Raw genomic sequence first — 14,003 nt, 5'->3', positions numbered from 1 at the left:
CAATGCAATGAAACCTATAATGTGATCTTTACATTTTAAATGGCAAGTTCATGAACCCTAAACAAGTTTGAGCGGTTAACACAGAATAGCATTTCACCATCCATTATCTAAGATGGTAAAGGAAAAAACCAGTTAAAATAACATTTCAGTTTAAAGTACAGAATTCTATTACCATCTGTCCAGTGTTTCTGATTACGGTGCAGCATCTGGAAAAGAGAAGCTTTATAAAATTATAACAACAGTGTTTAACATCAGAAAAATAGTTCGACGATCACACCAAAACTTATGAACTGATATTCAGTCATTACTACATGTCATAAAGCAGAGGCTGAATTCCTGGATCTTGGAACCTCAAATTATCAAGCTTTATCTTTAAACAATCTAAAAAACAAAATAAAACGAGATGGTGAATGATTACTTTTCTAACTCATTATGTATCATTGCAAGGCCTTGAAATAGTAAGGCTGGCAGAGACGGTCAAGAGCATGAATCAGCTTCCTTCTTGGCCCAACTGCATGGGCTCCCATGTCTTTGAGTTTGCTCATTGTGAGACTGACCAACTGATAGACACCTAGTTTTTCCCTCTCAAAAATTTTTATGAATCGATCAAGACCCTGATACACCAGCCAATTTCTCAGTCCACCAAACCCTTTGAGCTCCCTTTCAAGGTTCAATGCTCGCATTCGCTGATTCACAACATGTAATGCACCAACTGGCAGCCTTGGGGCACCTCCAATCATTCCTGAGGGTCTGATTGTTCTTCTTCTGTCAGGGACTGCAACATTTCCATCACCAGTAAAATGAAGTAAAGATGCCCGTTGCAATAATGGGTTTCCAAAAACGTCACCAGAACCATTAGCCAGGGTTTGATTGTCAAGCACAGCAACAGGATTGTGAACAGATTTTTGAGGTTTTATTCTGACACCAGCACTCTGAATTCTCTTCTCAGAAGTTGTTACAGCAGCTTTCTTGTGCTCACCATCAACTGGAACCTCATTCTCAAAAAGGATCAACGCTGGTTTCTCGGGTCCATCTTTGGACTGGTTCCAACACCTTTTCTTTTGAATATTTAAGCTGCTCCTGATGTTTTTCCATGACTTGGTTTGGGTATGGTTACTTTCTGGAATTTCAGTTTGAGGGTGTTCAGGTGATAAAGGAGGAACCAGAATGGTGATTCTTTGTTTTTTAACAACCACCCAATCATCATATTCTTCCACTGGATCATGGTCAATCATCGAATAAGGTGAGTCAACTGAGACAGCTTCCATCATTCTTTTCAGCTAATATGGCTAGAAGTCTGAGCTTTGCCTTTTCTGTATAAAACTGAACATCATCAAACCTGCTTGGCGAGTTGGAATCCTGAAAATTTGAAGTCACAGGATCACCAAAAAAAATTAAATAATGGTTCACTTCAAAAAAATCTATTGTAGTGACCAGAAAGTAAAGTATGCACTATGGAATGGCAGACAGTTGCATGAGATTTTCTTTTTTTATTATTTGTGGATATTTTACAAACAATATGTTAAAACTAGAAGTATCAAACTATGGTCGAAATGGGATTATACGAGTATATTTCAGTTTATAATGCCCAACCAAAAGAACATGAACTGCTAATTATGAGATAAAAAAGGAATTTTAGAAAGCTCATGCATGTGATTGAATTTGAACTGGCTATATCAGAATTAGAAATTTTAAAGTTTTTACAAAGAAGATGATAATGGTTAAACGTTCCAAGAATTGAATTAGCATCCATAAAAACAATAAGAGGGAAATAACAATGCATCTAGCAATGGAACCCAGTCAGATCGATCAAGTTCATTGGCATGGGTTTGGAAAATCCAAAATTTAATAAGTTTTCCTTGTAGTTGATGCATGTCAAAATAAATAAAGCATTTCCTATAGCACATGGGAGATTTATCACAGTTTATGTTATAATAATAACTACTATCAGTCAAAATGGGACCAAAGGTTATGACTGCAGACATCAAATTGCATTTTGATCCAAATGGTAGATAATCTTCTGAACACACTATCCAGCAGTACTTCTGCTGCTACTCAGAATACATTACTGCAACTGTTATGCTCTGTCAAAAGATTCCAACTAGAATTGTAGCCCAATCTAATAGTTATCTCCAATTTTTTATTTGGAAATTAGATGCTAACAGAACCTTCCTCACAGCTTCTTTGAAGCATAATTTTTTGGTCATGTAATACCATGTCATACAACTCTCGACTAAGCTTGAGGCATGTCACAAGACTTGATACTCTCTCTCTCTGCCCTCACAGCCACATGCATGAACATGCCTGGCACTAGTTATGAGTATATGAGAACATCTTTTAATGGCCCGATCATTTCTTGGAAAACTTATGACACTACTTCAAATGGCTAGTGCTAAGAAGCAAATGTAGTTTTAATTCTTAAACTGGCCTACCTTTTATGTCCCTTCCATGAAACTAGAGAAGCTACCTGTCATATACTACAAAATTACAATTATATTTCAAGGAACACCTTCATATGTCTAGTGATGTGATCGTGATTGGAAACTATGGTTGGAGGCATGGAAGAGTTTGGAGGCTCCAGGATAAAGAAATTCTTCTCCACATGTTCAAGCTTTAATGCTTTATGCACAGCATGCATGCTCTCCTAGTGCTTGGCACCCTTGTTGTCATGTGTGTTGGACATGGAATGGCTATTTATCAGAGACACCGCCTATGTACCTCTTACACTCTATGAGTGGCACATGTAGGTGTGCCCTTGCATTTGGTACAATAAAGTCAAGTGTAAGCATGTGGCCAGGACACCTCTCATGTTTGCCAAATTAATTGAATAGCTGGCTCTCATAATTTGAAGATTGTAAGACATTTAAATTGGTTTTGAAGCCAATATTACAAGGTTTAAAAAAAAAAAAAGATCTTCATTAGGACTTGTTGAGTGAACAAAGATGGTTAAACCAAATAACATATCCTTCCAATACATAATATCAAAGAAGGCAGAAATCACATAAGGGCCATATCCCCATCAATGATTACTAATATTGAATCTGTAGTAAAGAATTTCTTTAAAAGAAAAAAAAAATGTATGTATGATCTCTTAAGGTGGAAAACATCATCTAAGTCAGTCGCTAAAATTTCAGATGGGAAAACTGGCACTCCAATGGAGATGATCTAGGTGAACAGCCAGAGTTCCAATGAATATCTAGGTGAAACAGATTATAATATGTATTATATATGTATGTATGTATGTATATATATGTATGTATATTATGTATGTATATATATATTATATATATATATATGTATGTATGTATATATTGAAGCACACAGCTAGACAAAGAATTGTTGTCAACTAAAACGGACAAAGAATGAGAGCAAAAGACCTTATGATGGGAAAATAACAGAAAAGTAAGGGATATCTAGCAGCTGAGAGGGGGGACATATTCTATCTTAAGTAGCAGAATTAACACAGCAACCTAGGATAATAAGCTTTCTTCCATTCTTTCCACCAATTCTAAGCCTGCAAGCAATCCCAGTCATGCCTAGCATCTCTATTACATATGTCTGCAACTTTGCTTGGCAGGCCGAGACATCAAAGCTTATCTGAGAAGCAAGAACACTTGTTTCTAATGTTAAATGGTAATGGGATTTTTACATACATTCACCCTCATAGTTTCTCTTCCCTCCAATTATTGACTAGAAGAATTCCCAAATATTGTCTATAAAATAACAAAGAGATTTATGTATCAAAATCAAGGAAATGTGTGACTAATCTTATTTTAAACATTTGATTGCACTCTTTGTTACTAAAAATAGAACCAAGCTTTTAAGAAAACTTGCACAGATTTCGTGGTGGACCAGATCCACATAGAACTCGATTTGACCAAGCTCAAGAAAATATGTAGAACCATCATAGACTCTAGAGTAAAAGGCAGCCTAGAGCATGAGGCTCCCACCACCACAAGATCTGAGGAGGGTCAGATGTACACAGCCTTACACCACAACAAAGAGGTTGTTTTCTGTTTCGAACCCATGACAACCATGTACCTGACTATCGTGCCAAGGTTTACCCTCATTATACAATCTAGAGTAGCCTGATGGCACAAAGTGGAGTACAAAGAAATTTAAGAGGTTGTTTAAATAAAGTGGTCCACCTCCCTGCCCACAATCTCTCACCTTTTGTTTACTAGCAGTCATGCATTAATTGCCAGGGCCACTGTACCTAACACAATTATTTTGAAGTCTACAATCAGGGACTCTTGTATAGCATCTGGTAAATGGATAAATCTAGATAAGTCAGTGGCAAGTAAGTCAGCCCCAAGATCAATCTTGTGGTGAAGAATCAGTTCAAGGAATCCCTGAATACTTTGGAATGCCAGGACACATAGTTCGATTCTAACCTTTGTCAGGCATCTATGTATACAAAGAAGCAAATAGTGCAACTAACTAGGTTGCATCACATGTAGTGAATCACACCAGACGTTTCCTTTGGGACTTCTCTACTTATGCACCTCGACAGCTCTGCAACATTTTGCTCTTTGACTCTTATGGATGTATTTTACACGAGTTGTATGATATATCCCTCTCAACAAAAAAAAAAGTTCAGGTTATCAAATTAATCTAATTAATCCAATCAATCTAACACACACACACACGCACACATATATATAAATAATCATGAAGATAGACTCTACTTGATCTTGAAAAGGGGCTCGGTTACGAATAGCTGCCTTCCACATGATGTTTCGTCCAAGGCTAAGTCACATAGTTTACTATCTAACCCAACATTACTGGATAAACTAAAATTACCACAAAATGTTCTTCCCACCAGATGTGTTTTCTTATGTTTCTACATCCCTAACTAGTTGTCTTCTCAGTTAATTGATTGCCTTTCCAGATTTCGAACAACTGTGAAACTGCTCCAGTATATGGAGGTAATCCATCTCTCCTGAGGATATAGCCAGAACATCCCCCCACAAAACTCCCACAGAATCAACGTAATAGTGCTAAAATCTCTTCTCCATTTACAAAAAATACAATTTCTTTCCAGAGACAGTTGAGAGTGTCATTACTATGACCAGCAATGGAGTCAGGGGGCTGGCAGGGGCCATGGTCACCCAACCATATCAAAATGCTTTCACATATTATCCTATCACCATATTTGCTCGCTTAACAAGCAAACTCCCCTTCTTCAATATCTCTCTAGGCCACTTAGAACCACATGAATCCCCAACCTGCATGTGCGTTACCCAAGGTTAAACTTTTCAATGAGTAACAAAAAACACAGTCGCAATTTTAGTACTTGTAAATGATTTGTGGAGGAGATATCGATATTCGTAGAAATCATGTAGTTTGAGAAAAGTTAAGAAAAGCAAGGAAAACTAAAAATAAATAAAATAAAAATAATAAGACGTGTATGCATAGAAGAATGTCAAGGCTTCAGATATCTACAATCATCTTCTCCATGACCAACTGTGTTTAACATAAAAAACATCAAATTAAGAGTCATCCCATAGAGCAAAAAAAACATTCAATTGAGAATCATCTCATGGAGTAATTCATTAAAAAAAAAAAAAAACCAAATAAAGTTCCAAATAAAAAATTATGCCTAAACCATAGCATGAACCTTAATTGCCAAAATTAAGAGTGGCTGTGAGTGTGGTGCTGGTCTGGGAAAGCGGGTACTGAGAAAACACTTATAGTGACGAAGTGCTCGGGAAGAGGTTGTAGGTTTGAGTTTCCACAGATTTTCCAGAGCTGGTACATTATCCAAGGTATAAATTCCCAACTATTAAGGCGAGAAGAAAACCAATAACATCACTGTTAACTAATGATTTGTGAAAAGATGAAGCATGACTTTATAACATATGATAAACCATGGAAACAAAATAATAGATTCTAAACGGTCAAGAGACATCACAACTCTAAAACTTGAGTTTTTTGCCAAACACCACAAAGGCACTCCTGTTAAACTCGCCAATACTAATGTACAAGATGGATTTCTCCTTTATAGCTCGTAAAATAGGAGAGATCTGACAAAATAACGACACACCAAAAGCCTAAACAAGATAAATGGAACAACAAGAATTCTTCTAGGTCAAATGATCACAAAAACTCCATGAATTGTTCCTTATAAAGTAGTGAAGACATCATGATTCTTCTTCTTAGTAATTAGTCATGAAAAATTAAACGCATTATGTGCACAACACTAACTATTAGATCATATGGGAAAATTGGTGCCCGCTACGCGCTCCTCTTGATTCTTGCATCACATAGGGGTTTGGCCTGCTAATTAAGAGCTAAACTTTAGAACATAAGATTTAGGGCTCATAAAAAGAATGAGGATTCTAAAATTGAAAACTTATGAGAGATTAGAACGAGAACGGTTACGAGTAATAGGATCTATCCAAGAAGGGATTCGCGATTTGGCTTACCGGCTATTCAGATTCGCCTCCAAGAAAGAGGACGGCGACGTCGCGGGAGGGTTTCCGACGAAGGTCGCAACTCGTGAGATCGATAAGCGGCGTTCCCGGGCGGGGGCAGCGAGCTGCGGGCTCGTGCAGCGGCGAGAGGCTTCCGGCTACAAGGCCCCGTCGGTGGGATCAACACCGTAATTAACTCTACGGCGAGAGGCGGCGGCCCGGCCGAGAGACTCAGGGGGAAGTGCGGTGGAAGCGGAGACGGGTTTCGCGTCCGTTTGGGGAAAGAAGCCGTTGGGCTCAATATTTTAAAAGCCCAGAAACTACTCGCGAATAAAACAGAAATATCGCGTTACAAACCCGACTTATCCGAAGATTCTCGAATAGTCCGGCATTATATTGCGGAGCCACTCTTTGATGGATGCCTCAGTCTTATCCCTTCTTCCCTCCGTTCCACGGGAGGAGAGCACGAGAGATATGGCGCATGGAGCAGTGACCGGAACTCTTCCAATTCCGTACTGTTCTACTGCTCATCGAAGCGCTTCTCCTTTCCTGGGAAGCGATCCTGGCTCGGCTTTTCGTCTCTGGACGGTGGCTAATGGCCGGCGTTTGGCCAGAAAATGGCCGGCTTCTTTCACGACGAGAGCATCGGTTTCAACCACAAAGGAGGCCGTGCTCAGAGATTTTCGTGATAAAAAAGCGTTAAAGGTCTCTTGGGTGATCTTTTCTTGCTTTCATCTGAATACCCATTGCATTTCTTTTCATGCTCCCACTTCCAGATGCTTCTTGTGCGATCGTTTCGTTTCTTTCTCTCCCAATTCCTTCTTGATTTATCTTCGTATTTGTACAGATGAGTTCAGAATGTGGCCTTTTCTATATGTTGATGAAATTAACTTGATCCTCCTTTGAAAACAAATAACTTAAGCAAAGAAGAAAAAACAAAAGACATCTGCTTCCTCATTGTTGTGTGGTGATCAATACCAGCAAGATTTGATGTTTAAGTATGTGCGTTAAGGCTTGGAGTCTTGTGTGTTTAGATACTAAAAATAAAGGACAATTCTATACATAATATGAGAATTGAGAAAACGAGAATGTAGTGGTAGATGTACAGTAGCATGTGTAATGATTACTGGATACAAGTAAATCAAAAGAGGCTATGGGGTCACGGAAATAAAGATTAAAGTGATAGATAAATGATTTATATTGTAGTATCATTTAGTAAATATCTTTAGGAACCCAGTGCCTATTGCTTCCTTTAAAAAGAAAAAGGAGGTCCTGTCATTTGCAGTGGAGAATTATTGGAGGCCCTTATAAAGATAGTATCACATTTTAAATGAAGGAGCTGATAGATGAAGACAAAAAAAAAAAAAGTCGGTGGGGAGTCATGAAAGAAGTACTCATGGAGCTTGCATGAAGTAAAAGTTCTTTGTTGGTAGTGGACAGTGAAGAAGATGTTTATCGTTATGATTGTATAACTTTACATATTTTTAATGATGAAGCCTTGTGTTGAATTTAACTGCATTAAATGCACAGACACATCTTAATATTAGCTGTGAGCTTTTCTGGTATAATCATGTCCAACCACTGAAATTGTTACTGTGAAAAGTTACTTAAACTGGTTGTTTCTTATGAAATACTCAATCTCTTTAGGTATAAGAAGTCTGCTGCCTATTATATCTGCCGGTATGCTTGCAGTGTATCTATAATTAGTTCATGATATGCTCCATAATTTTCTCCTCTCCACTTAGAATGTTTGTTTCTTTTACAGATCATCTCAGGACTTCGAAATTTTGACAAAGACAGTGTTGCATCTGTTGTTATCGCTGCAGAGAAGGTCTGTATATCCTCATTGCACTGGTTTGTGCTATTTCCTGTACTAGTCTTCATTTCAGTTATACTACTTTAAAAGTAAAAAAATATCTTGTTTGTTTTGTGAAAAGATAGCTCATAGTTTTTGTTGCTTGCTTTTTATTATTTATGGATCCATCGATGAATTCAATAACGGCTTAATCTAATGGTTTCTACTTTCTACCTTGGCAAACTTAGAAAAGTACAATGCTTTATACAAATATAACCTCTTTGCCAGGGACAAGGCTTGTGGGTTTCATTTTTCCATTAATCTGAAATTCTTCTGGCCTTTTGAGCCTATTTTAACAGTTCCAGCTTCAGAGACAATACATTCTGCATAGTTGAAGGTTAGCTTCCTTAGATATGTTTGCTTTTGGGATGATCTTTCCTTGCCATTCTACATTTTTTACTATTATAGTTTGTGTTTCTGGTCATTTGAAGATGGATGATAATTAGTAATTATTAGTCAAAGGTTGTAAATTTTAGTTTCTTACCATTTGTCAATGATGGTAAAGTGGGATTTAGTCATGTCAACAAAGTCATGCTTCCATTGGATATATTAAAACAAGGAAAGGAGTTAGACTTCCTAGGTCTACATATCAAGGACACAGTTTTAGTCAAATCTCTAATTAATTGTTTTTAAACTAAAGACAATCATTTATAAATATTTGGTTTTCTTAAAATATATATTTACATACATCTTTGCAGAAGATAAAGCAATTTTCAATTGTCAAAACAAATGTAAATGCTCTCCTTAATCTAAGAAGTTCGAATTGACTGATTTTCTCCTCTCTGGTGCTTGGTGGAAGTCCTGATAAGTGCTTATCTAGTCATGATGTTGGCCATTTGAAACACATATTGACAGATTTCTCACAGAAACTTCATTGATGGTGCTCAAGGTGCCACTGTTTTTGACAAGCTAAAGATATTATTCATGATTGAGACTGCTTTTTGAGACAAAGATATAGATGAGGAACAAGCATTAACTCAAGTGAAGTAGACCCTGCCCCAGATATCACACTATAAACAAAAAGCAGCTTTTCATAACCAGAGGCATGTCAAAATTGTTACAATAAAATAACATAATATAACTTATTCATAGGAGGAATTCTATTAGTACGAGAAATTGGGATCTAAATATGGACAAACATAGGAAATATAGAGAAGAGTTCATAGTCATCAATAGTAAGCCTTAAATCTAGACAAAAGGGATAAATAGGAGGAAGGTGAAATGGAGAAAATTTACATGGAAACTCTAATGGATAAGGTGAATGGTGCCTTTCAGTTTGAAGAAAGGGCAATGATAGGACCATAGGAAACAATGTCATGGGCTGTACTACTGGTGAACTTTATAGAAGATTAACCAGCATTTATGCTTTCCATAATAGCTCATTGAAGTTTATGAAGGAATACTATCAAACTATTCATTAATAGCACATACAACCTTGTGGTGAGATGGCATTATCCTGCACATTTATTGGTTTCAACCTATCTCAATGGCCTGTGCTTCCACTTGCAAAGGCCATGTTGAGGGTTTGAAACCAGACTACCCTTCAGCCATCAAGACATAAACCTGCACATTTATTGTTTCATCTCACAATGGCATTCCTTTTTAAGAATTCTATGGAGTGGTAATTAACCTGGGGTAAACATTTGATGCAATGCTCATAAGTGACAATTTACCGACACTTCATAGAATTCAGTAAAAATATTCCTTTTACAGGGAAAGGAATGGAGTGTCTTTTTCTTTTTTTGGTTGACTAACTTAGCATGGCTTGCAGTTAGAAGAATTGGGATAAGTTCAGTTATTTATGTTCATTGAAAGATTAAGTTCCTTCTCCCTCTTTATTTTACCTGCCCGGTTCCACCTGATCTATCTACATGGGTCTTTTATTCGCCATATTTTTTCCTTTAGGTTTCTCATACTTGTTTCTTTTATATTACACATGGACAACAGGGAGGTGCTACTCATGTTGATATTGCTTGTGATCCGGAGTTAGTAAAGCTGGCTTTGAACTTAACCTCTCTTCCGGTAAATACAGGACTTCATAAAACAAATCTTGCTGCTTATTTGGTTATTGTGACTGTGATAGGTCTATTTTATATCCTTTAAATTATAGGACAATTTTCTATGCTTTGAAAGTTCGCTACCAAACAATAGAAAATATTTGTTAATATGTATAATATGGTGGGCATCTATCCATGTCACAATGTTTGAGATGCAACTCTTCCAGGTGTCCATATTTTATAATGGCACCGCAACACGAATGATATTAGAGATATTCATATATATGTCCATATTCATATCATTGTAGCTTGGTTTTGGTTGATGACATACATATCATGCATGACTATTTATCTCAACATTGTAATATCTTGTATACAACTTCGATTGATATCCTCCTCCTTTTCCAGCTACTAGCTGTGTTCTTGCAGCAACCACTGCCTCCCCAACCATATAGAAGGAAAGAATTTACTCAATGCAGTCTTAAGTAGACAAGAATGTCCTCATTTTTAAATCTTGTTTAATCATCATGACAGCATGTAAGCTATAAATGCCACTGATGCCATAATTTATTCATTTTCAGAAGGTAGCCAGAGAAGAAAGAATATGATGTAGAAGAAAATCTACTTCATAAGAGAATCGGAGTTTAGCATGTCGCATACCATAACTTTGTTAGCATCAAATTTATATTGATTTTTCTCTGAAAATTGTGTTTGCCTGATTGTGAATAAAATATTACATACAACTATTCTAGTTCTTATAAATTTCCATTAGTTGTTCCAGTTCTTCTTGTTAAGATAGTTGCACGTTTGGCAGATTTGTGTCTCTTCAGTAGATCCCATGGCATTCCCCACTGCAGTGGAAGCGGGTGCTCAAATGGTTAGACTCATGAAGCTAATAACCTGAAAGTAGACTTGTTCATGCAAAATTTTGTGTCATAATGAATGTAGTTGAGAATAAGCTTTTGGCATATACAGGTGGAAATTGGAAATTATGATTCCTTCTATGAGATGGGTATCCAATTTTCTTCAGACCAGGTACCTAGTATCGGTATGGCCCATATGGGAACCATTATTCTCCTGTGTAGAGCAATAATTAATTTTTCTCATTAACTTCTCTAGTAAATTTTCAGATACTAAAGCTAACTCAGGAAACGAAGAAGATTCTTCCATCTATCACACTTTCTGTAACTGTGCCTCACACCCTAAGTCTCCCTGATCAGGTAAATTATAATTTAGTGGCTACGTAAGAAAGCATAGATTCTTTTAGAGTTATCAGTACAGCTCGTCTCACATTTTTGCAAGTTGCATAATAGGTGAAGTTGGCAGAGCTACTAGAACAGGAAGGTGCCGATATCATTCAAACTGAAGGGGGGAAATGCTCCAATCCTTCGAAACCTGGCATTCTTGGCTTGATTGAGAAGGTATAGCATTGCATTTTGCAAATAAGAGGCAGCTCTTTTGGTTAGAAGAAATACTTTTTGTGTAAAAGCAAAGGTTAGAATAACTACTTAATGTTTTAGTTTTAATATATCATTTTGGACTGCTAATGTAGTTAGCGATCTATTAAGTAAGAAAAAGGTTTATCAGTGGATTGTATCTAAAATGGTACAGAGAAACATAAACAAGAACTGACCTATGCAATAGGAGCTCTTCTCAATTTTTGATAATCTAATTTTCAATATTTAAGTTCGATGTATATGTTAATGGTCAATATACAGACATGATTATTTATGCTTAACTACTTACCTCTTAGAGTGAGATGCTCTTCCCCTTTACAAGGTTTTAATTAGCTGATGTTTTTTGGGTTGTTGCACCTGCTTTGTCTTTTTCTTTTTCAGCAAACTAGTATAGTATATGATACATAGCAATTATTACAGATAACCTAGAAGCAAAAAGTGTGTCTTTTGGTCCAGCAATCCTTTGCCCTTGCTTGCTGCTTTAACTTTGCCTTTTCATTCTATATGAAAGTAATACTTTCTTCTTTCAATTTGATAATTCTTTTGTGACCATATTGCAATTATCTTGTAATGTTTCGTCATATATGGTTTTCCTTTTAAAGCTGGATTTGTATTTATTAGTGCAGTGATAAATCATTATCTTGAATTAACATACCAAGTTGCAATCAGCTGTGAAAATAAACAAATGCACCTTCCATACAATACATACTTACAAAGTATGACTGTGGCTGTCTCAAGGCAGTATATCAATATTACGTAGCAGCTGAATATGTATCTGAAAAAGTTAATAGTGCTAGTTGAAATATGGATAATCTTTTTGTGTTGATTTATATAGGCAGCACCAACACTGGCAGCTGCATATTCTATCTCACGAGCAGTCAAAATTCCGGTTATGTGTTCATCTGGACTAAGCGCAGTTACAGCACCAATGGCCATAACAGCAGGAGCAGCTGGCGTGGTATGTGCTTTGTGTCTTCCTTTTGAAGATAGCCACTTGAACTTGCTACTGTTACATATCTGTTCTCCGTTAGAACCAATAAGATGGGGATAGTCAATGCTCCTTTCAATTGGCCGGATAAGTAGGCTCTTGACAAGTTTCACATGTTTTGAGGGCACACTTGATGGACATACACATATATAAGTAGAAACATTATAAAGGCGTGGTATTAATTTACACTGGGCATAACCACCTTAAAATCCCAGGTGATCAAATTTCTAGTCCACTTTTTCATCCTGTCGTATTTATCTTAGAACACAGACCAAAATGCAAGTTTGGATACTTTCCACGGTTTGGAGAATACCATCTGTTATTGGAAAAACATTCATTAATGACTATTTCATGCACAGGTAACAACTCACCGAAACATTTGAAGGTTTGGACCAAAAAATTTTTATGTACATGATAAGCATTGTGGATCATTGACTTAGATGCTTTACTATGTATTTTGGCAGCAGCATGTAATTATGATACTTATATCCTGATAAGAGTTATAGCTTTAGCCTTGTAAAATTATATGACTCATTTGAGTTTTGCATTTACTTGGTTTACGAACCTCAGCCTGACAGCTACTGCCTTACTTTCTGAATTCTTACATTATAACGGCATATTGTATATCTGATGCACCAGAAGACCAAAAATGTGTAGAACTCAAACAGCACTAGAATACAGAAATTCATGGATCAAGTTTAATGTCCATTCCAGTTAAACACTGGTGGTTATGATTGACATATCTCTTCTGAATGCAGGGTGTTGGTTCAGCTGTGAATAAACTCAATGATGTGATTGCAATGATCGCAGAGGTCAAAAACATAGCTGACTCATTAGGTCTATCAACCAGATGTGTGTCTGAAGAATTTAGAATTGTCCAGTCTTAGCTCCATTACTGTATCTTGGAACATGTACACCTATAAATTTATATCCATAAAATGTAACTAATCCGCAATTCTGGTGGTTTGCATTCAGCTATTATATCAGTTGCTTTAACAGTTCTTTCATGGTTACCTGTGCAATACCAAGTCACCTTCCCTGCAAACTTGGAAAAAAAAAAAATCCCTTTATACAAGGTAATATGGATCAACTTTGATTAGCCTTGGTAACTTGATGCATAGAAAATACTATATTAGTTAAATTTTCCAAAATGTGGGTACCTTGTTTAGCCTTCATTATAGGGCGATTCCAAGGCCATTCTCTGTTGGAGACTAAACTTAGTAGATTATTCTTATCTTTTTGAGAAGAAAGTGGACAAGGTACACCAAAATTCATTCAAGCCATCAAGTG

The 14,003-nt window shown here is 36.7% G+C and overlaps 2 protein-coding genes across 5 annotated transcripts; one reads left to right on the top strand and one right to left on the bottom strand.

Moving 5' to 3' along the window:
- Nucleotides 1-230: 230 nt before the first annotated feature.
- Nucleotides 231-6,722, bottom strand: LOC105047237 (uncharacterized). Of its 4 annotated transcripts, none has more exons than XM_010926062.4 (3): nt 6,429-6,722; nt 6,208-6,279; nt 231-1,359 (listed from the first exon to the last, which is right to left on the bottom strand). In XM_010926062.4, exon 3 carries the CDS (start codon nt 1,269-1,271, stop codon nt 438-440), a length of 834 nt encoding a protein of 277 aa, XP_010924364.1. In that variant the 5' UTR covers nt 1,272-1,359; nt 6,208-6,279; nt 6,429-6,722; the 3' UTR covers nt 231-437. The 4 variants fall into 4 exon arrangements, with proteins under 4 accessions (XP_010924364.1, XP_029121017.1, XP_010924363.1 ...); XM_029265184.2 differs by lacking the exon at nt 6,208-6,279 and adding an exon at nt 5,067-5,228; XM_010926061.4 differs by lacking the exon at nt 6,208-6,279 and having other exon boundaries at nt 6,429-6,720.
- A 115-nt stretch (nt 6,723-6,837) lies between these two features.
- Nucleotides 6,838-13,720, top strand: LOC140858473 (uncharacterized protein ycf23-like). The gene is made up of 9 exons (XM_073259193.1): nt 6,838-7,121; nt 8,182-8,247; nt 10,219-10,293; nt 11,083-11,145; nt 11,244-11,303; nt 11,399-11,488; nt 11,582-11,689; nt 12,561-12,683; nt 13,472-13,720. The coding sequence occupies exons 1-9, from the start codon at nt 6,891-6,893 to the stop codon at nt 13,598-13,600; spliced, it is 945 nt and encodes a 314-aa protein (XP_073115294.1). The 5' UTR covers nt 6,838-6,890; the 3' UTR covers nt 13,601-13,720.
- The last annotated feature ends 283 nt before the right edge of the window (nt 13,721-14,003 follow it).

The sequence above is a fragment of the Elaeis guineensis genome, chromosome 6 (genome assembly GCF_000442705.2).
Source record: "Elaeis guineensis isolate ETL-2024a chromosome 6, EG11, whole genome shotgun sequence".
Classification (NCBI taxonomy): Eukaryota; Viridiplantae; Streptophyta; class Magnoliopsida; order Arecales; family Arecaceae; genus Elaeis; species Elaeis guineensis.
The sequence above is the reverse complement of the archived record's forward strand: the minus strand, read 5'-3'. Positions and strand labels throughout refer to the sequence as shown.

Excerpts from the sequence above, each read along its gene's own strand:
- LOC105047237 (XM_010926062.4), bottom strand. The coding sequence starts at position 1,271 with ATGATGGAAGCTGTCTCAGTTGACTCACCTTATTCGATGATTGACCAT.
- LOC140858473 (XM_073259193.1), top strand. The coding sequence starts at position 6,891 with ATGGCGCATGGAGCAGTGACCGGAACTCTTCCAATTCCGTACTGTTCT. Across the intron at positions 10,294-11,082 it reads TGAACTTAACCTCTCTTCCG|ATTTGTGTCTCTTCAGTAGA; the intron begins GTAAATACAGGA and ends CACGTTTGGCAG. Across the intron at positions 11,146-11,243 it reads TGGAAGCGGGTGCTCAAATG|GTGGAAATTGGAAATTATGA; the intron begins GTTAGACTCATG and ends TGGCATATACAG.